Raw genomic sequence first — 23,420 nt, 5'->3', positions numbered from 1 at the left:
TCTTGTACTTGCGGCATACTGAGGACCAGTGAGGGTTTTTAACCAACAAAGTGAGGTCATTTGTACGGAGTGAGGACATTTTGGCCGGTCCTCACTTTTGTTTTCATTGAAATCACTTCCTTGGGTCGTAAACATGCTATACTCAATTTGTAAAAAAAAAAAAAAAAAAACATATTTTGGACGACATAGAACGTTTGTCAAATTTTTGGCCAAAAATTTTGGGTCAATTTTTTTTTTCAAATTTCGGGTCAATTTTTTTTTTTCAAATTTTGGGTCAAATTTTTTTTTCAAATGTTGGGTCAATTTTCTTTTTCAAATTTTGGGTCAAATTTTTTTTTCAAATGTTGGGTCAATTTTTTTTTCACATTTTGGGACAATTTTTTTTTTTTATTTTGGGTCAAAATTTTTTTTTCAAATTTTGGACTTAACATTTTTGTTGATGTATGATGTTTTTGTAAAATTTTGGACAAAAAAAAAAAAAAAAAATCAAAAAAAAATTTCCAGCCCTTTCTGCTCTGGGGCTCCACCTGCAGACATTTTATGGTACTGCAACCAGTAGTTCTTTGTAGATGTCATTCATGAAGTAGATATTTGTAATTATGTTGATTTATAAAGTGGAAATACTGGTCCTCAGTATGCAGTAAGTACAATAATGTGTGTGTGTGTGTGTGTGTGTGGCTGTGTGTGTGTGTGTGTGTGTGTGGTGTAGGTGGAGTTAGTGTTTTGTCAGAAGTAGTGTAAAGTGAAACTTGAGGAGGAGGAGTGAAGCAAACCGGAGCGGCCACTTCCTACAAAAAAAACAAATTCCGACGCGCTCTGCGCGAGACTTGTCATGTTGTTCTCGCGCACCTTTAACCGTACAGAAGAAGTGAGTTCAGCTCCGCTGCTGTTTCACTCCTGTAGGCTGTTGCTGCTGCTGCTGCTGCTGCTGCTGCTGTGAAACACTTCTATTTACCTTCATGGAAACGGACAGTCTGCTGAGCGGCAGTGTGAACGGAGCCTCCCCGGATTATGGCTCCGGGCCGGGCCCAGCGCAGCGCGGGGCCCCCGAGAGGAGGAGGACGTCGTACTCGGTCGTCGGGGAGTCGTGCACTGTGGAGAGGGGAGCAGGTGAGTGAATGAATGAGTGAGGACGAGGTGGAAGTCTGTGTCAACAAGACGAGAGACGTGAGGTGTGGACTGTGTGTGTGTGTTTGTGTGGATCCATTATTTCCAGGAACAATACAAGGTGAAACCTTTTTCAATGACATTGGCCTTAAAACAAAACCTTTCTACAGTGTTATTATGGGTCCTGGTTGGTTTTTGGAAGACGCTACAGAAAAAAAACACAACATGAAATCAGATTTTCCACCCCCCCCCCCCCCAAAAAATCTGATTCAGATGTTCTGTCCACACTAAAACTACTAGTGCATGTTTGTTTGTATCATATTGGCGTTGTATTGGCTTTTTGGAAGTACTGACATTAAAGATAAAAAAAATAAAAAATCTCAAAACACCACTCTTGCGTTTTCATGTGGACCGCCAAATCATCATAATCCCACCTTCCTCTGTCTTCCTATTCTTGTGTTTAAAGATTGTTTTTTAGCTTTATGATCACTTTTATTTTATTTTACTCCCTTCGTCATCACTTAACATCTCTGGTTTTGGTGTATTTCTGTAGGTGGGGATGGGTTTTCAAAACGACAGAGAAAAAGATTGTTTAGGTTTTTGTACCCCGTGGATATGGCCTTGTACCACTTTCTAAAGTGGTTTGAAATTAGATTCATATCAGATTTCAACTGAAATCAGTGATTGTCTGAGTCACTCGCCCATCTTCTACTTTAGCTTTATCCTCCACATGAGGTTCAGAGGGTCACAGGGAGGTCACTGGTGTCAGGACAGGTCGCCAGTCCATCACAGGGCCACACAGAGACAAACAAGCATCCACTCTCACACCCATGTGTGTCTGATTTGTCTAATCCCCCAAATGTGCATGTTTTTGGACTGTGCGGGGGGGAGAATCAGGGAACCTGGAGAAAACTCACGCACACATAGAGAGAACATGCACACTCCACGCAGAGAGGCCCTCGCTCCGACCAGGTTGTGTACCTTGGTCTTCTTGCTGCAAAGCCACCACGAGGTGTCAAACTGAAAAAAGTTAGGAGATGGACAGCAAATATTCAAATACGTCCCAACCAATCGAATCAGGTTTTTGTGTTAAGTGTTGAACTCCATGATTCCTTACGTTGGCCAGTAAATATCTGTGTATCCCAGGATCTATTACTCAATACTTACACTTATGCTATTACACAACGGACGTCACACAACAAATGGGCATCTAAATTTAATTTACAACCTTAATAATGACTTGGGTGTCTTTCATTGAACTGGACCAAACCAAACCTGTGTCACACCAAAATTAACGCAGTAATTTGTTTTTGGTTTATTATAAGGTCAAACAAAGGTTAGTCTATTGACCAACTTGCTGTTAGCGTTGAATTTAGTTCTAAAAGTAAAAATAAAAAGAAGCTATTTTCCAGACATTTTCCAGATGTAATTTTGGAAAATGGTTTTCTGCTCATTTATGACAAATGCAGATATGACAAATGGAGACTGTCTGGGTCAGATGCGACAATAGCAGCTTAAGTTACCCTCCCTCTCATCTCAGGGCCCTGTTGCCTACCCTGTTAAAATGCCCCTGATTATTTATTACTTACTTATTATTTATTAGAACATGCCGGCTATTCCTAATGTTTGACAAAATCATTTCTTCTTAAATGCATTCTATTTATTTTACAGAAACCAAAACAATTAACCTATCAGCACACATTACAACATACACAGGTTCATACAGCATACAAACATACACTCTTAGAAATAAGGGTTCCAAAAGGGTTCTTCTCCGAAGTGCCGAGGTTCTACCTGGAACCATTTGCTTCTGAAAAACCCTTTCAAGAAGAAAGGGTTTTTCAAGGGTTCTTGGTAACACTAATGGTTCCAGTAAGGACCTTTTTGATCCAGAGAACCCATTAAAACCCCTTTTCTGAATAAAGGGTATTTAAAGGGTTCCATGTGGAACATTTATAAAAAAGGTTCTACCTGGAGACAAAAAGGGTTCTCCTATGAGGACAAGCCAAAGAACCTTATATGGTTCTAAGAGTGTAGGTTGCGTTGGTACTGCACTGAAGAGAAAATAAATAAATATAAGATACATAAATTATAATCTCATATGACCTTTTAAATCGTACTTGGCAATAAAAGCTTTTCTGATTCTGATTTAGTGAAGACACGGTTAGGTCGGCCTTTCTGCAGCAAGTCAACAAGCTCAGCAGGAAGAGAAACGAGGAAAGGTTGCAAAGATGATCACATGACAAAAATGATTTCAACAACAATGTTTTTGTTTCCCCGTGTCACCTGCGCAAAACGAATAAAAAGCTCGTTTGATCACATGAGAGACAACTAAGAAGACTTGTTTACCTTCAGATTATCACATTTACAGCAGAGGCACAGTGTTCACTCTGGATTACCGGGAACCACAGGTGTGACTCTCAGACGTCATCGATGAAGCAGGTGAAGGCTGACTTTGTAGCAAGAGAGTTGTGATCATGTTGCTATGGTAACATGGTTGGCTGCGCTCTTATTGATTAAAAAAAAACGCCAACAATGGAGGAAAAAACATCCTTGTCTAAAAGCTCTGTTTGGCACCGTCGCTTGGGAAGTTGAACATTTTCTCAACGTCTATGAAACCACGGTGTAGTTTGGCAGCTCACGACACATGCATGTCCCATTCACAGTAAATGAGCATTGTTTCAGTTGAAGCGTTAAAACGTTCAGGTTCCCTAACTGAACAAATGCTCGTTCATTGTATTTTGTATGAATCTGTAGGTTTGGTCGTCATGGAGGGAAATGCATATGCTGCGTTTTACTATCAAGGCTTTGTTAGGTAAACAGCCCATGTATATTTCTTGCCTTTTATCATTTGATTACAGACAAAAACACCTTTTTATGGACCGTCATGTTGTTGAGGGGTTCAGATTGAGGATCTAGTTAGTATGACTTGTATACTTCTGCACTTTACCTTTGCTATGTCTCTCTTTTTTTTTAAATTTCTTTTAACTACTTCCTTTTAGCTTTTATAATTATCCTGTGAGTTTTATACCTGAAACAGTTTTGTCTCTGTAACTATTTGTACTATTAGTGCTGCTATCTTGACCAGGCCTCCCTGGAAGAAACAGATCTATGTGGTACTTTGGTAATATTAGAAGACTAGCATGACCCCCCGTGTGAGGATTACACGCAAATTTGTGAAGCGTTTCTCATTTTTTGGGGGCAGCCCATGGCTTAGTGGAACGGGAACTTGGCTCGTAATTGGAGGGTTGCAGTTTTGAGGGTTTCTCCTCCATTGCTCCCCAGGTGCTGCTCCTAATTTTAGGACGGTTTCTAAGTAGAGTATGGGTTAAAGGATGAATAAGGCCTCCTGTTGTCAGCTATATTAATACATTATAACTTACAGGAAAGTGTCATATTCTTTCATTTAAGTAACACGAGTGGTGTCAGAGTGGAGTGCAGTCAGGCAGGATTTTTCTCACAGCATCTCTGCGGGTGTTTTCACACTTGACTGCGATGCGTGTCGGAGTGTGTCAGCACTGTTGCGTTACAGCCGTTTTAAGTGTTGCCCTGTCATTAGCGCCGACCACCACCACCACCACGGTGACACTTCCTGTTCTTCTGACACATTCAAGCCTTCAGCACCAACTGTGTGTGTGTGTGTGTGTGTGTGTGTGTGTGTGTGTGTGTGTGTGTGTGTGTGTGTGTGTGTGTGTGTGTGTGTGTGTGTGTGTGTGTGTGTGTGTGTGTGTGTGTGTGTGTGTGTGTGTGTGTGTGTGTGTGTGTGTGTGAGAGACAATGTGTGAGTGCGTGGCCACAACTGAGTCATGATCTCTAACTGCTCGGTGGAAAGTTTAAGTCACTCAACACAATCATCCGACAGATGCGGAGTAAAGTCAAAGTCAAATACAATCCTGACCCGTGCACATCACATTCTACAGACTGAAGAATACATTTTTCAGTCTGTTTCAGTCTGTTCCTCACAGAGCTGCATAAATATCACACAGTCATCAAGTAAAATGTGTTATTGAAATAAAAAATGAGGTAAATGTTGTAAAAAGTACCAAAAGTCCCTCTCATATCGTAATTCAGGCAATTTCAGTCAAAATAAACGCAATTAGATATTTATTCAAAATCGTTCAGCCCTAGTCCTTACTTTATCTTTCTAATATAGTCTCAATTCATCAATTATTATTGGATAACTAAATGAATAGTCAACTGTTTTGCTTCTTAAATGTGAATATTTCCTGGATTATTTGCTCCATATAACAAATAAATCATTAAAACTCAATCATATTGGTTTGTGCACAAAACAAAGAGGACAAAATATGGTTTGGTAAACAACATTTTTTGAGATGTAACAGACAGATTCATCTATTATGACAATAATTGTCAGTCGCAGCTTTAATCTAATTACCATCATCAGATGAGAACGGCCACTAATTATCACGCTATCTTGTTGTTTGACAGAGTAGAAAAAGGAGAATCGGCAAAACTTAGTGATGGATGAGGATGTTAAAGATACATCGCTTAATGTTAAATTGTTCTAAATTAATTGTGTTTGTGTCATTTTTCAGGATCTCACATGCCGTGTAATAATGTTATTATACCAGCAGAGGGCGTACATCAAGCAAACTACTGTTTAGTCAAAGAAACACATTGGGAGGGCAGATGAATCATCGTTGGAATAATGCTGAAACAGAAGTGTATAAAAAACTATTTAGTTAGTTTCCACAATCACATGACTTCAGCTGTATATCTGTGGTGACACTAAATTCCTCACATGTCCCTAAGGGCTTCCCTCAGTGACTTATAATCTAATCTTTATCCGAAACTGAATCACCACTGAACACTCCAAATTGCCTGTAGGTGTAAGTGTGACTTGTTCGTGTCTGTGTTTGCCCAGCGATGGACTGACAACCTGTCTGGGGTCGTATTCCGCCTCTCTTTAGCCCTGTGTCAACTGGGATTTGGTCCAGTGACCTTCATGTGGAGGATAACGCGATAGACAATGAATGAATGAATTAATGAATGAATTAATGAATTAATGAATTAATGTCCAAGTATATTCATGTATGTTGTTTAACCCTTAGGACACACCCTTAGGCATTTCAGCTGCAAAATACTCAAAATGTTTAAAATCAGATTGAATTTGTGAAATTTGGAAAAATGTGTCACAGTTCAAAGTTCACTTGGCTCTTAGAAAAATCAAATTTTGTCACTTCTACACAAGTATTGCGACTAAAATGAATCATAACTCAACAACACATACAAAGACCGAAATTTTTTTTTATTAAAGCCTGAATATGTGACTTTTAAACACACACCACCAGGATGTCCATATAAGGAGTTGTGTATTATCCCCAAGGGAATTTAGGTGCTCCCGTGCGTACTAAGGGTCATTTTAAAACCGTTTTGGGCCACACAGTTAATGTAGTGGTTAGCACTCTTGTCTTTGCTGCGACAAGACCCAGGTTTGTGACCCGTGTATGTGTGGGGTTTCCTCCCACAGTCCAAAGACATGCAGATTTGGGGATTAGGCAAATTGGACACTCTAGATTGACCGTAGGTGTGAGAGTTAGATGGTTGTTTTCTTTTCTATGTGTGGCAGTAGAAGATGGATGGATGGTCTTGATAGCGGGTTTTTATGCCCTCACTGCAGCCCTCAGGACGTCAGGAATAAAAAAACAAACATTCCCATCAGCTCTCAGTCCAACCAGTTCCACAGACAAACACACATCAGCTGGCTTTTGTTTGCTGGAGAGCAGGATCCACGTGAAGATCTTCACACAGTCATGACTACATGCAGTGTTTCAGAAGAGTAGACACCTGTGTGTGTGGGTTTATGTGGAGTTCTGTGCTAAAGTCTGCTACTGATATATCATGGTCCTGTCATTCTCACTGTCCACAGATGAGGAGGAGCTGTACATCCAACAAGCCGTTGTGTTCATAGAGGACGCCATACAGGTGAGGGCAATGCAGTGATCGAATTTGTGGCTGAGTTTCTTTTTCAAGCTAAACTTCAAAGAGCACGGCGCGGTCGCGACAAATAACTGATGAGTAATCACTAACACTAACTTCATCTTCTTGTCTGTCGCAGCTTCAAATGTGATTATTATTATTATTATTATTAGTTTTCTTTGCTCTCCTATGACAGTGAACTGAATATCTTGAAATGAGACATTCGAGGACGACGTTATTTTGATGTTCTGGGAAACTGATCAGTATTATTCAGCATTATTTCTAGTCATTTAAAATAAGGCAAATTGAAATATTGAGTATTTATTTCTTGTGATATTTTAGTTGTGGTGGTGATAGGGCTGCTTCTTGTGTTGTTGTTTTTTTTTTATCCCGTGAACCTCTTTGAGTTGCATTGCTTTGTGGAAAAAGGTGTTATATAAATAAAGTTTGATTGGTTTGTTCAGGCCTATAGTGTGAGAAAACTTTATTAATTCTTTTGTCCATTGACAGCCTCGCTCACCTTTTTACTTCTAACTGACTGTAGTTTCTCTTCTCACGTTCAGTTGTTCTTCTCATAGTACACTCAGTGAGCTGCTGTCTTTGTTTTCCCCTCAAGCTTCTGTTGGTTTATGTAAATCAAATCCCCATGAGTTTTATACAGTGACGTTTACTGGTATCATAGTTATATACTTTTCCTCTCAGTAAAAACAGATACCAGCAGGGACACAGAAAAACAGATTTTTGTCAACTTAAAAAAGGGCTCCTCTAATAAAATGTTCAATATTTTTTAATGATATTTAGACATTAGACAAAACTCCCTCATTGAAATCCATAGAGAAAATAGGTGTTTTTAGCTGCTGCCTTGTTTGGTACGTTTGCATTGTTTCGATAAAAGACTGTAGATATTTCAACATCTAACATTTAAGTGTTCTGTGTTTTTCTTGGTTATTTTGAGATTTTTAGCTTTTGTTTACTTGATTTTTTCTTTTTGGTCTCTTTGAGAGTAATTAATAACATGTATTTGTCCTTCTCATAGTACCGCTCCATCAACCACCGGGTGGACACCAGGTCGCTCTACCTCTATCGATGGTACTACTCTAAGATTTGCCAGTGGTGAGTCACTACCTTCTCCCACCTGATCATAACAATTCCAAAAAAGGAAAAAACCATTATCTGGGTTAATGCCATTAACAAACTAAGAATTGTAACTTTCATTCATTCATCCACGTCTCCATGTTTTTTCCCGTCTCAGGGGCTTGGGCCTGACCATCGCAGTCTTGTTGCTGCTGGCCTTCGTGGAGCGTCCGTCCTCGCTGTCTATCTCCTCCGACCCCCGATATCGTTCTCCGCCCTGGGAGCCGCCCTGCGGCTTAACCGAGAGTTTCGAGCTGCTCTGCCTCGTCATATTCACTCTTGACCTTATTGTCAAGGTAAACATAGCCAGTGGTGGGAAAACATATGCCCTGTGGATACTGGCGGCTGTCTGGTTTTCACATAATCTTTTCTGGCTTTTAAAGTTATTGGCTGCTTATTGAACTGTTGATTTGCTCCATCTGTTTCTGTCCCCAGAGCTACTTGATTGGCTGGGAGGAATTCAAGAAGAGCAAATGGCTAATTGGCTACACTGTCGTCCTCTCATTCTCCATCATTGACTGGGTTCTGTCTGTCAGCATGGTCTGTGACGAGGTGAGTCTCCTCTTCTCTCGCTCTTCCTCTGACTTCATTAAACACCACAGTCTGATGTTGACGCTCCACAGACGTCCACTGATATGCTAACAAGACAAAGGGACAAACGAGCGTCGCGTAAACAATGTCTTGCCTGCTCCTTTTTTTGCATAACGCGCACACGTCGCCGCCCTGTATTTATTTATTAGGCCGGTGGTAAACACAAGTCAAGCGTGTGGGTTCTCCATTGGAGCGTGTCAGGACACATATTTTTAAAATGACTGAGTCAGGGTTAGTCACACTGGGTGGACCATGGGAAAAAACGTTTTGTGTATGAATATTGTATTTACCCTGCAAGTGTCTGCACACAAAAACCATGGTCTTATACGTTAATCTCTAACATGTAGCGAGGAAATGTCTAAAATCTCAATATTGAACAGAGGAGTCTGGTGGGTTACAACACCTATGTTCCGAAAAACCCTACAGCGTTGGTTCTCAAAGTGCGGCCCGAGGGCCAATGACGGGCCCGCAGAAACATTTCTGGCGGCCCCGCAATGAATTACAGTTGATAGTTTTAATCCAGGAGCGACTAAGCTTGTTAAATGTTTATTGGACATTACTGGATACAGACCAATAAGTGTTAACAAAAATACTGGGTATTTACCTGCTTTCTATATGGTGAATTTTAGTGTATTATTGGGTTATAATCTGGTTATAAGCAGGTAGCTACAGCCCCCAATTACTAGCTATTTACCCAGTAAATATATGGTAACAGAAATGTGTTACTTGGTATTAACCTGTAATTAGAAGGTAAGAACAATGGCCAAAATACTGGGTAATTACCCAGTTATTATATTAAAGCTTAAATGACATTATATTAATGCTTCTATTACTTAACGCTAAACTGTAGAATTGCAATGTGGTCATTATAATTATTACAAATGGGATTTATTTCTGTTTTTTTATTCCTTTTTTTTTCCTTTGGCGGCCCTCAGTCCAACGTTGGGTTCCTAAATTGACCCTCGGGTATCAAAACTTTGAGAACCCTTGCCCTAAACAATACAGAATGATATCCCTAACCCTAACCCTAACAGACATCGACTGATGCCGGGTCCGTCGAGAACATTACACTGGAGATAAGTTTGTGCTTTTCCCAAGTGTATGGCTCGTTCCGCCCTGCAAACAACTTACCGCGGTCTTGTCAGTGCCACCAAATCGACCCTCCACTGAAAGTCCGGTCCATCTGGTGTATTGAGCGACTTAGCACTTTAGCACTGCTGAAAGACGGCGACCGCGAGCCGAATCACAAACCTGTTCGGCTGTATTTTGGTTCAGTCACTGTGTCGGTCGGGGTGATTATTATATTTACACTGCACTGAGTAGCAGCAACAACTCATATTAACTGCAGAGGAATCAGTTTGGAGCCGATGATTCCACATGACTTAGTGCCATAACTGACTGGACAACCCTTCAAACACTGTAAAATAGTGAAGGAAGTGAACTTGTCTGTTAATTCATCAGAAACTGAGGATACGGCGACTGCTGCGGCCCTTTTTCCTCCTGCAAAACTCCTCCCTGATGAAAAAGACACTAAAGTGCATCAAAAGGACTCTGCCGGAGATCGCCAGGTACGTGACTCCCGTAAACTGTTTCTTCAGATTTACACTGTGCCGCGAGTGTAGCGTAAACAACAGTATCTGCAATGTCAAGGTCTGTCTGTGTATCAGCAGCAAAGTAAAAAAAAGACTCTATAAAATATTACCTTTTATGTGTAAAGTTATTTCAGGCGTCATTGAAAGTGGAAAAAATGTTGAAGCACTCTCCAGATTCAGACAGACAAGACTGTCAGGTCAGGTGGAATCACGAGTACTATGGGCGATTCGAGTGTTAGAGAGTAGACGACACTTTGATTAAAAAATGTACAACAGTCAATAAATAAAGGCAGAATGGAGCATTTTAATCGAGATGTTTGACCCTTTGTCTGCTGATTTAAAGACAGAAATGTAGTTCACATTTGCCTCTCTGCCATTCATGTATTTGTAAAGTGAGAAGGTGGAAAGATTTATGATGAGTTTTGTCTGTCTTTGCAGTGTCATCCTGCTGCTGGCGCTCCACCTCTGCCTGTTCACCATGATCGGTATGCTGCTGTTTGCTAAAACTGAGGTGAGAGTTTATGCCAATGTAGCCAAACCCCCGACGATTACACAACACTGTCCTGTTCCGCTCACACTAAAGCCTTCTTTGTTCTCACCTGAGGCTCCGCGGCGCCGTGCCCACATGTTTAATCAACATTTGAAATGTTCTGCACGAAGTCTGTCGATATATACCGTATACACACACACACACACACACACATTCTTGTACTTGCTGCATACTGAGAACTGGGTTGCTGACAAAGTGAGGACCAGCATTTCCACTTTATAAATCAACACAATTACAAATATCTACTTCATGAATGACATCTATATAGAACTACTGGTTGCAGTACCATAAAATGTCTGCAGGTGGAGCCCCAGAGCAAAAAGGGCTGCAAAACTTTTCGATTTTTTTTTAATTTTTGGTCCAAAATTTGAAAAAAAATTGTTTTTTACCCAAAATTGAAAAAAAAATCTTTACCCAAAATTTGAAAAAAAAAATTTAGCCAAAATTTTAGGTCCAAAATATGACAAAAACGTCATACTATACTATGTTGTCCAAAATTTGAAAAAAAATTTGACCCAAAATTTTTGGTCCAAAATTTGATAAAAACGTCATACTATACTATGTCGTCCAAAATCTGATTATTATTTTTTTTAAATTGAGTATAGCATGTTATAGCAACCTAAGGAAGTGATTTCAATGAAAACAAAATGAGGACCGGCAAAAATGTCCTCACTCCGTAAAAATGACCTCACTTTGTTGGTTAAAAACCCTCACTGGTCCTCAGTATGCCGCAAGTACAAGAACACACACACACACACACACACATATATATAATATATATAAAATAAGGTACATTAAAGAAGTAAACTGTGTCTATTTGATGTGACAAATAAAAACAAAAACTTTGTACTCCAAAAGATAATGCAGCAGGAAACAAGCAAACCACTTGATAATTACTTCAAATGTCAAGACTACACTAAAATGTTGTGCACAGCAGGAGCAGTAAGTCCTGTCTGCTTCCTATCAGCGTGTCAACATTTGTGTGTTTGTGTTCAGGATCCAAAGAAGAACGGGGAGTGGAAGACATATTTCAGGAACCTGCCGACGTCTCTTACCTCCCTGCTAGTGCTGCTCACCACCGCCAACAACCCAGATGGTGCGCTCTCTAGTTTGATCACTGTTTGTTTGATTCATCTGTCGTTATTCAAGAATCTCATTGTTTATTTTTTTTACATTCCTACAGCGATGATTCCCGCCTATACACTGAACAGAGGCTACGCCATTTTCTTTGTCCTCTTCAGTGTGATCGGTGAGCAGCCAGCGTCATGTGCATTGTTGTGTTACCAATGTATTCAAGCGCAATGAACGTTTTATTAAGTGACATCATTTCATTTTTTGCTTCCGTGTAGGTACATATTGTCTGATGAACCTCCTGACAGCCATCATCTATAACCAGTTCAGGGGATATTTGCTGGTGAGTCAAACCTCTCTCATACTGACAGTGACTCAACGCTAACACTAAACATAGAGGACTTCACAGATGTTTTTAGTGTATAGGACAGTCAATAAATGCCAAAAAGTCCAAAGTTGGGGTCACCTATGCAATTTTTTCCATTAAAATTCACACTTATATTCATCGAAAGAGTTGAAAATTTATAGAAAATATAGTCAAGACATTGACAACATTAGAAATAATAATTTTTATTCAAAATAATATTTTTTCCCTTCAAACTTTGCTTTCGACAAAGAACCAGCAAAACTGTTTTCAGCTGTGCTAACATCATTGCTCAAGGGTTTTCTCATCAGCCAATAGCCTTCTAACGTGATTAGCAAACACAATGTACCATTAGAACACTGGAGAGATGGTTGCTGGAAATGGGCCTCTATACACCTATGTACATATTCCAAATAAAAACCAGACGTTTGCAGCTAAAATAGTCGTTTACCACATTCACAATGTATAGAGTGTATTTCTGATTCATTTAATGTTAGATTCATTGAAAAAAAGTGCTTTTCCTTAAAAAATAAGGACATTTCTAAGTGACCCCAAACTTCTGAATGGTAGTGTATGTGCTCTGCATTTCTGTTTGTACCTTAAAAAAAATCCAAACACAGAAAATTCTGATTCTGATTCTAGGAATGTGCAAAACAAGTATCCGTTGAAAATATTTGCAAATCTCTTAAGGAATAATTTTCATGAATTTTTGAAATTCAGGAAATGATCCATTTGCCTTGATGCACTTATTAGACAGTGAGCTGACTTTCTTCTCGAAAACAAAAAGTATCTCGGAATGACTTGAAATTTTACATCATAATAGTCGGCATTGCCCTGAACAAGGATCCGTTGAGAATATTTGTAAATCTCTTAAGGAATAATTTTCATGAATTTTTGAAAATCAGGAAATGATCCATTTGCCCTGATACACTTTGACAGTGAGCTGATTTTCTTCTCAAAAACAAAAAGTATCTCGGAATGACTTGAAATTTTACATCATAATAGTCGGCATCGCCCTGAACAAGGATCCGAAAAGATTTTCATAGATTTGGAAAAAATCCGCTGTTTTTATGCAAGTCCTCGGCCAAATATTTGACAACAAAAAAAACCCCAAACAAATCAAAAACAGTCAAAGTTAAACTCATAATTTATGGTTTTTACACAGATGTCAGTCCAAACATCCATCATCAGGAGACGTCTGGGGATCCGTGCTGCTTTCCAAGTCCTCAGCTGCCATGAAGCCCAAGAGCTTGCTGAGTAAGACACACACACACACACACACACACACACACACACACACACACACACACACACACACACACACACACACACACACACACACACACACTCACACACACACACACACACACACACACACACACACACACACACACACACACACATTCTTGTACTTGCTGCATATTGAGGACTGGGTTGCTGACAAAGTGAGGACCAGCATTTCATTTCCACTTTATAAATCAACACAATTACAAATATCTACTTCATGAATGACATCTATAAAGAACTACTGGTTGCAGTACCATAAAATGTTTGCAGGTGGAGCCCTAGAGCAAAAAGGGCTGTAAAACATTATTTTTTTTTATTATTATTATTTTTTTGTCAACCAAAAAAATTTTTTACCAAAAGATTTTGGTCCAAAATTTGACCAAAAGTTCCTGGTCCAAAATTTGACAAAGACATCATACTTATTTTTTTTTTTTTTAATTTTAACAAATCTTTGACAAAAAAATGTTGGTCCAAAATTTGACAAAAAAAATTTGACAAAAAAAAATTGGTCCAAAATTTGACAAAAAAATGTTGGTCCAAAATTTGATTAAAACAAATTTTGGTCCAAAATGTGATTAAAAAAAATGTTGGTCCACAATTTGACAAAAAAAAATTTTGGTCCAAAATTTGACAAAAAAAATTTTGGTCCAAAATTTGACAAAACGTCATACTATACTATGTCGTCCAAAATTTGAAAAAAAAATTTTGGCCCAAAATTTCTGGTCCAAAATTTGACAAAAACGTAATTCTATACTATGTCGTCCAAAATGTGGGAAAAAAATGCCCATCACTACACTATGTCTGGGGTCATGTCAGTGGCTCAGCATGGCACAACCTTTTGGGGGTGCGGTAGCGAGCCAAAGAACCCCCCCCCCCCCCCCCCCAAAAAAAAAAAATCTGGGAACTTGTTGAATATCAAGATAGCTGGTAATTTGTTTATTTGATTAATCGCTGCAGCGCTAAATCTGAGTGTGTGAATCTGTAAAACACATGCAATTGCACAAGTGAAAAAAAGCGTTTACAGCATGTGTATGCACACACACACACAAGGTTAAGGAAATTATTTGTGAACGTCCTTTCAGAAATAATAATTCCCTTGTTTAGAAAAACACGTTCATGGTTCTTTCTTGTGTCTTTTTTTAAAAAATGTCAGGGAGCATGTGCGTGTTGATTCAGTGCTGCAGGTGATGTCCAGAGTGGCGATGAAAAGCTACTACAGAACAGCTGTCTCTACGGTCAGAGTCACACACACACACAAAACACCACTGCACACACACTCTACCTCAGGCTGCATCATTACTCTGTTTTTCTCTGTCTCTTCAGTCTTTATAACCTCTACCTTTTAGAGTCCTGAAAACAGAGAAGTTTAAAAACTCTCTCTTCACTTCCTGACTGGTTCTTATTGGCCACAACTCTGCAATCAAAACCTTTGATTTGTCAGAATTGTTGTTTCTTGTTTTTTAGTATTTTCTTTAATTATTTCTTCGTGTTGCTGGGAGATCAAAAGTAAACAGAAATCCTACTTTCTAAGGCATTTTGAGTTGTTTTGTATTTCCAACTGAAATGTGACGAATGTGAATGGTGCATCCTGTTTGTGTTTCTCTTACTTAACTCTTTGCCTGTGAACGTCTCACACGGACTTCAGGAGGCGCAGCAGTATGCAGATGTCGGCTATATGAAGTTGGAGCAGTTTCAGAAGATATATGATGAACTGGATAAAGATCGCATCAAGGAGGTACATAATATATCTATATCCCATTCAAGTCAGTCATTTTAGTCCTCTGCATTTAAGCCATCCTTTTTACACACCAGTAGTGAACACACACAAACCAGGCACAGGAGTAGTGGGCAGCAATGGGGACTGTGTTTATGATCAGGGGCACCGCAGCACATGGGCCTGTCCTGGGATTAAACTGGAGACCCTCTGGTTATGAGCACAAATTCTATCCTCTTGGCCATGAAAAACCAAACACGTGTCAGGAGTGGGATTTGAACCCACGCCTCCATTTGGAGACCAGAAGTCCCTGTGCACAGGAAGGAGCGTGACCTTGAGTCTGGCGCCTTAGACCACTCGGCCATCCTGACGGTGTTATTGTGGCTTTCTTTGTAGGTTTAGTTCTTTTAGGTAAATCCGACCACAAGATTTGACAAAATAACACAAGTCGACTAAATGATGGAGGCACTTGTAGATTAACAACTCCTGTGTGCCGTGATCAAACATCACTGATTTTCTCTATGGACTCTGGTGAGGTTTAGCGGAAGCATCAAATATTATTATTGCATTAAAATATTGTAGACTGAAGGCCTTGTGCACATCGTCAAAGACGCCATGATATTGCAGGGTGCTCTCACATTTATTGACATTGAGCATGAATAAAATAGAAGGGTTGAAAAAAAACATTCTGTACAAAAACAAATGGAAAGTGGAGTCAGGATCTAGTAATGATGAGCTGGTACTTGGTCATGTGGTTGATTACAGAGGAATTAAAGGCTGGTTTAACAGCACTTCAAAAAACCTGAACTTAACATTTAACAGTATTTTATGTTTTTACATGTGTTTTTTTAACTTCTCTGACTCTGTGTGTGTGTGTGTGTCCAGCACCCTCCCCTGCCTCAGTACAACTCTCCAGTCCTGCAGAAACTCCAGACGGTCTTCGGTCACTACTACTTCACGATAGCCGGCAACGCAGTGGCACTCGCCAACGTCATTTCCATATGTGTAAGTTGCGCGCGCACACATGCTCATTCTTGTACAACTCTTTTAACGAGGACATTCAAAGACATAACGCATCCCTAGTCCCCTTACTCTAAACTTAACCATCACAACTAAAAGCCCTAACTCAACCCTTGACCTAACCCTGATCCTCACAAAGAAGACAGCCGAGAGATACTGTAGCCTGAGGGAAGAAACTTCTCCGTCCAAAAAAGGCCACCGTCATCTCCACAGTCTTGAGCGGGTTCAGCTGTGTTTAGGCCATAAATCAGATGTAAGCATTTTGTGGGATAACATTTGTGTGTGTGTGTGTGTGTGTGTGTGTGTTGCAGACCATTCTAGTACTGAACTCGGAAATGACCACGACAGAAAGAGACAACCTCGTCTTGGAGGTGAGTATCGAGGACGACCCTTCAGACCGGCTCCTCCAGAAGAGTCTCGTGGATAATTTACTTCCAATTTCTGTCCCGTCTCCCACCTTCTGTTAGACGATCAACCTGTGCTTCATCCTCTACTACCTGTTCGAAATGTGCGTGAAGATCTTTGCCTTAGGGTGGAGAGGATACATTTCCTACAGGAATAACATCTTTGACGGCTTCCTGACCATTCTGCTACTGGTAAACCTGCTCTGCTTTTTACACTCTCATTGTTATGGTAATGCATGATAAGGAATGTAGCCCTATGCTAATGCTAATCGTAAGACACACTAGCTTACCTTTGAAAACCGGTTCGCCCAAGTTAGCTGCAAAGTAGCAGCATGCTAATGCAAAATAAATACGTGCTCGCGTATTGGTGAATGGACACCTCGTCGTTTCAGTATAATGCCGTGTTCTGCGGTGGACCGTGTGAAAATGACGCCTCTTCACTTCCACCTCCCCGCTGCTTAGAGAAGCAAATGTACCGTTTACAAAGAAACAGGTCGTTCCTCAAACCTCATATGACAGTTATCCTGGTTTTGCCTCAAGGACAGGTTGTTTTGCAAATGGCAAAAGCGAGTTAAATCCCCCCAGTTTTTTTCCGCTTCCTCCTTTATTGACTGTAATCACACAAAAGATGACGATGATGATGAAAGTATGGACAAATTAACTTTTCATGTAAATATTATCACGATTTCTCACTTTGAGCTTTCAACAACTGGTCTTTTCCCCCCTCCCATCAGGCTCTTCAGATCAGTATTTTTGTCACCTACAGACTCCCTTATAACTGGTGGGTTTTTTTCAATTTTGTAAATTTGTACATTTAACTGCAACTGTCTGCTTACAATGTAGTCACTGTGTGTGTGTGTGTGTGTGTGTGTGTGTGTTCTTGTACTTGCGGCATACTGAGGACCAATGAGGGTTCTTAACCAACAAAGTGAGGTCATTTTTACGAAGTGAGGACATTTTGGCTGGTCCTCACTTTGTTTTCATTGAAATCACTTCCTTAGGTTGCTATAACTATACTCAATTTGTAAAAAAAAAAAAAAAAAAAAATCTAACTTTGGACGACATAGTATAGTATGAGTTTTTTGTCAAATTTTGTACCCAAAATTTTTTGTCAAAGATTCGTTCAAATTTTGCACGACAGTATAGTATGGCGTTTTTGTCAAATTTAGGACCAAAAATTTTGGACCAAAAATTTTGGACAAAAAATTTTGGACCAAAAATTTTGGGTCACATTTGTTTTTTCAAATTTTGAACGACATACTATAGCATGATGGTTTTGTCAAATTTTGGACCAAAAAAAAAATTTAAAATAAAAAAAAAATTCCAGCCCTTTTTGCTCTGGGGCTCCACCTGCAGACATTTTATGGTACTGCAACCAGTAGTTCTTTATAGATGTCATTCATGAAGTAGATATTTGTAATTGTGTTAATTTATAAAGTGGAAATGCTGGTCCTCAGTATGCATCAAGTACAAGAATGTGTGTGTGCGTGTGTGTATGTGTGACCACAGGAACACACCGTCCCATCATGCCGTGTCTCTGTGGGAGATGGTTTGCTTGGTCAACATGTTGATCGTCTTCCGCTTCTTGCGCATCATTCCGGACATCAAGGTACGCGGCGGACACAGGAAGACGGTGCTCGTACACCCAAACACAGACAATCGTCATATTTTCTTTTTTTATATTAAAAAAAATATAATAATATTTTTATTTTTTTTTCAGAAACTGGCATGCTCTTAACGTGTTTTAATTATTTACACATTTTTGAAAATCTAATCTAATCAGAGGAAAAATATACAACGCCACACCCCCAAGATAATCACTTAATTGAGAACTGATGTGCGAGTGTTATGACATGCAATGGCTGCAACACTTGTTTAAACAACATCATATCATGTGTCTTTCACATACAATCTAATGATATTTCTGAGGGGGTTTTAACTCGTAACAATAATATGATTTATATAAGATATTTCCCCCCAATAACCCACTTGTTTCCTTTCTTATCCACAAGGTACAGTCAGCAGGTGTTTTAAAATATTATATCCACCAAGGCTCTGTTTACAGCCTCGACTATATCTGTAGCGTCACAGCGAGACTTTGACCAATCACAGGGCAGCTCAGAGAGTGAGCAGGCATTACCATTGGCTGTGCCAACTCTGGATTTAGTTGGAATGATCACCTATGTTGCAAAGAAACCTAAAGAAAAGAAATAGTCTGAAAGACAAAAAAAATGCCACACTTTTAACAGAGTTTCAGAATTGTTTTGATGAGCATATTGTTAAGATATTTATAGACTTAAGCAGTAGTGGAATTTATTTGATGAGCCTTTCGTGACTTGGTTAAAATTCTGTTTTTATTTTGTGTCCCTGCTGGCAGCAATGTTTTTAATGAGTCACGTGCTTGTCAAGTGCTGATTCGAGACACAAGGGGGCAGCAGGGAGCGTGTGCAGTTTAGTACAGTTGTGCATGTTACAGACACGTTATCTCTAACACAAACTTTAATTTACATACTCTGCAGCTTTTGTTACTTCTGTCTTGATTGTCATACCATTCTGTTTTTTTTTTTTTTTTCTTAGCTCATGGCTTTGGTTGCAAGCACACTGATGGACCTGGTGAAAAACCTCCGAGCTTTTGCAGGGATCCTGGTGGTGAGTGTCATCAGTAATCCTACATCATTTCAACGATGAGGGAGTCATGTGGAATGAAGTGAGGAGGAGAGGCTGATGTCACGTTAATGCTCTCTGTGTAGGTGGTGTACTACGTGTTTGCCGTGTTAGGCATCTGGCTGTTTGAAGGAGCCATTAAACCTCCTCCAGAGTCGAGGTACGTGACACAGTCGAGTCCAGACAGGACGGCGCTCATCACATAAACACTTTGTCAGACACACAATGCAACAAAACAGTTACATTATACCGTTATCTCATACCATTATAGTCTCGTTCTGATGGCACACAGTTCTGACCTATTTAAATCTGGGGCATCCCAAGATTTAACCTCAGATAAAATGCAGCGGAAGCTTTAGAATTTAATTCAACAAAAATGTTGAAACACTTCTCATTGTGTGTGTGTGTGTGTGTGTGTGTGTGTGTGTGTGTGAGACAGTGTGGTCTCAAATACCTCCATGGCGAACATTACGTCTAACTTCAGTGTGGAGTGTGGCACCTATGAACAGCTTGGATACTGGCCAAACAACTTTGACGACTTTGGTGTGAGTATTGGTCTCTTCGTATCCAGAGCAGACTGGATCATTTCTCTACGTGTTTTATCCCCACATAAAAATAATTATCTTTATGACTAGGATCGAGTACAGTCGTGATAAAGTGCAGGGGATCCGAGTAGATCTTAGTAAAACGTGGTGACAGACTCTGAAGAGCAGAGCACATTTTTCATTGTTTTCCCTCCGTGTTCTCAATCTTTGTGCAGAAGACTCTTTAGTGCTGCAATTAAGGGAATAACAGATGCATCAGATGAACTGATGTCTTTAGCTAACCGATCAAAGAGAAAGAATGTTCTCTAGTTTGAAGTGAATGTCGTGGAGAGTTCATAATCTGCGCCATATACAGCCAAGTTTCGGTGCTGATATTTATTGACAAGAACAATGCACTTGATAGTGTGACTTGGGTTTCTATCGGTACCTGGACAAGCATGCGCTGCGCTGATTACATGGGGGTGCATGCGCCCTTGTTTTTGTGGTGTATAAAAAAATATTTTTAAAATAAATAAACAAGAAAACACTAAGCCTGGCAGGGGGGGCAAGTAAAGTAAGTTATAATAAACTGGGGGGAACCCTGCACTGGCATGATTAGATAACAGTAGCCACGAACACGACACGTTACAGCGAGGAAATTGGCACGGTATTGACACTGACGTGCAAAATTGAGGGTGTTATGCTATAAAAAAACGCCCACAAATGATGACGTAATGGGCCGTTACGCTAAACAGCGCCACCTAGAACCCTGCTTGACACTTTATTTCTTTTTTGCACACAGCACAGTCAGCACCTATTGTGCTCATATGACCACAAACTAACCTGGACTATCCCTTTAACTATTGCCACAATCTGAAGTAACCTCCCCTCCTTCTTTCTCTTTTAGGCTTCCATCCTTTTACTGTACAATATCATGGTAGTGAATAACTGGCAGGTTTTCATCGAGGTGTACAGCAGATTCACCACAGAGTAAGAAGAAGAAATATGCAGCTCGTCGTGGTGACGGGAATAACGTTGATGACGTCGCGTTGCCTTTTTTTCTCTCTCAGGTGGGCTAAGGTCTACTTTGTGTGCTGGTGGCTCACCTCCTCCGTCATGTGGGTCAACTTGTTTGTGGCGCTCATCTTAGAGGTGAGTTTGTTTCTATTTGTTTCTAGTAACACGACTACAGGAGAACACTAAGTTAGTTCCTGTGACTGTTATTACAGATATTAAATGTCTCAAACATTGCGGCCCTCCACTTAATATCAAGTTATAATGAGTGTTTTTGTACGATAAATACGTTTTTATTGTGACGTATACATTGTGACGTATACATTGTCACAAATATTGTTATGGTGATGTAATCATCAACTCATATCGCTCACCCCGACTGAACGGTTGCCTTTTCCCCAAAAAGTTGAACATGTTTTCCCTTGATTGGCCCCCTACTGACCACAGTAGACGCTCGGTGGCCCCCAGGTTATTTGAGATTGAGACCCCTGATCCAACGTATCCTTACTGTCCATTTAATTGCAACCTGTTGTCGAGCCAGCAGCAACTACATTCTATTTTAGCTATATTTCAGACTTAATAAACTCTCGGAGGAGCTTCAACAGCTTTTCCCTAAAATGTAATAATGTTATTTTGGTTCTGTGTTCAGGAAAATTACTTCATTTTTTATATTATTTGCCAGCGGTGGATGAAAACACCACGAACTCTCCCTCATGTAGACTTGCATCTCCAAGATGCTGTCACTGCTGTGGCTGCGATCATTCCCCCTTAAGCAAACACTAATACGATATGATAGGAAAAAGCCCTCTGCTGGATCCTAAAGGGTACTACTTCAAAGGGTTGATATTGCAGCATGAATGTCATAAACAGTACATACAACATGTACAAACAACATAAAACCCCCTTTTTTTTTCTCCCCTCGTTCCCAAACAGAACTTTACTTACAAGTGGGACCGCAGTCACAGCTGCTCCGTTACAGATGTGGAGAGGATCAGATATCAAACCTCTGTTCAGCTCATCTTCAAGTGAGTATCAAGCACCGCCTCTCACGCTGCGAGTCCTTCAGCTGCAATAATCTTAACCGTTCACACTCCTTCCTCTCATCTCCGTCTGCAGGGAGCAGATCCAGGAGCCTACAGAAGAGGAATTGATGTGTCAACTACACCAACACCCACACTTACACATACAATAGACACATGCACAATGCACACACACACACACAGTGTGGTATATGCACTGAGAGGTCAAAGAAATGTACTACTTGTTTATTTTATTTGTGTATAATATGTATACCCACAAATTGACATGGAGCTATTCCGATGGTGTCACATCAGTGGAAAAAAAGGTGCAGGTCCTTTCCAGGTGTTGACGCCAACACTGACCACTGAAACTCAGGAACGTAATCAAGCAAAGTAAACAACCGACAAATCAAAAGTGGCCACACACCACCTGTTTGCCATGAAACTAACTCTGCTGCCCTGGCTGATGAATCCATCATGGTCAAAACTAATATGCATCTACCATTGCTACTTAAATCAGTTTTATCATCACAGTGTTGTTTTATAAACCAAGTCCAGGGACTTTTTGAAGAAAATAAGAGGTTCTTGGACACTGAGGTGGAAGATCAGTGGAAATTAAACACATTAATGTGATTATGTGTGAGAACAACCCATTGACACAACAGGCCGTTTCAGTCCAGTCCACCAGGTGGTGGTGATGCATCATGTCACTATGCTGTACAGGAGTTTATTGACAGAGCTGAAGTTCTGAAGAAGGCGCCTGAACGCCTCTTGGATGAGAGGTGAAACACTTTTAACTTAATTAAAGCAAGTCCAGTTGTTTATAACTAAACTATAACTGAAGATACAATGACCTGGGTGACAAAGAACCTTCACATACATGAAGAATAATGATGACACTGTTGCTGTTGTGCAGGAGCTGATGCTGAATTGTGCTGAACTGTAATCCTGGGTTTGGTTGTAGACGGTGGTTGTTTATTATGTGGTATGTTTATTTTGCACTTTGATGAGATGCACTTTCCTCTGAGACCAAAACCTGGTCATTTGTTTACAGCCTAAAATGGCTCAGTAGATATGATCTGCCAGTCTCTGTCCAAGTGTAAAAAGGGATTCACTTCACTGTTATTTTTCTTCATTGAACCAAGTTTACTTTGTTTATAGAAATATAGTTTTAAAAAAAATGTAACGTCAGGAAAAATATTTTTGTACTTTTTGTTGGGGTATGTACGAGCTGAAAGTAAAAGTACAAATACAACATTTGAATGAATTAGATTGTCTGCATTTTGTCAAAAGATATATTTTAATAAATATTTTGTAAATATCATTGTGGTTTTAAATTTGCTTCAATTGTATATAGTCTCAAATCACGTGTTAAGATGCAAATACACACTCTTTGGTCTTCCTCTAGACCTGCCTGACTATACT

General features: G+C 39.8%; 1 protein-coding gene across 1 annotated transcript; it reads left to right on the top strand.

The window, feature by feature from the left end:
- Positions 1–959: 959 nt before the first annotated feature.
- Positions 960–22,209, top strand: tpcn2 (two pore segment channel 2; the record flags this gene model as incomplete). Its single annotated transcript, XM_083900661.1, has 25 exons — positions 960–1,110; positions 6,998–7,053; positions 8,084–8,160; positions 8,300–8,477; positions 8,617–8,733; positions 10,234–10,340; positions 10,803–10,875; positions 11,911–12,010; positions 12,098–12,163; positions 12,264–12,328; positions 13,515–13,606; positions 14,790–14,871; positions 15,282–15,371; positions 16,236–16,355; positions 16,682–16,741; positions 16,838–16,966; positions 17,509–17,555; positions 18,284–18,383; positions 19,352–19,423; positions 19,525–19,598; positions 19,878–19,983; positions 20,870–20,952; positions 21,033–21,114; positions 21,910–22,001; positions 22,093–22,209. 25 exons carry the CDS (start codon positions 960–962, stop codon positions 22,166–22,168), a joined length of 2,295 nt encoding a protein of 764 aa, XP_083756787.1. The 3' UTR covers positions 22,169–22,209.
- Between the last annotated feature and the right edge of the window lie 1,211 nt (positions 22,210–23,420).

This window comes from Microchirus variegatus (assembly GCF_963457635.1).
Source record: "Microchirus variegatus genome assembly, chromosome: 14".
NCBI classification, from domain to species: Eukaryota; Metazoa; Chordata; class Actinopteri; order Pleuronectiformes; family Soleidae; genus Microchirus; species Microchirus variegatus.
Note: the sequence above shows the minus strand (reverse complement) of the source record. Positions and strands in the feature narration are given on the sequence as shown.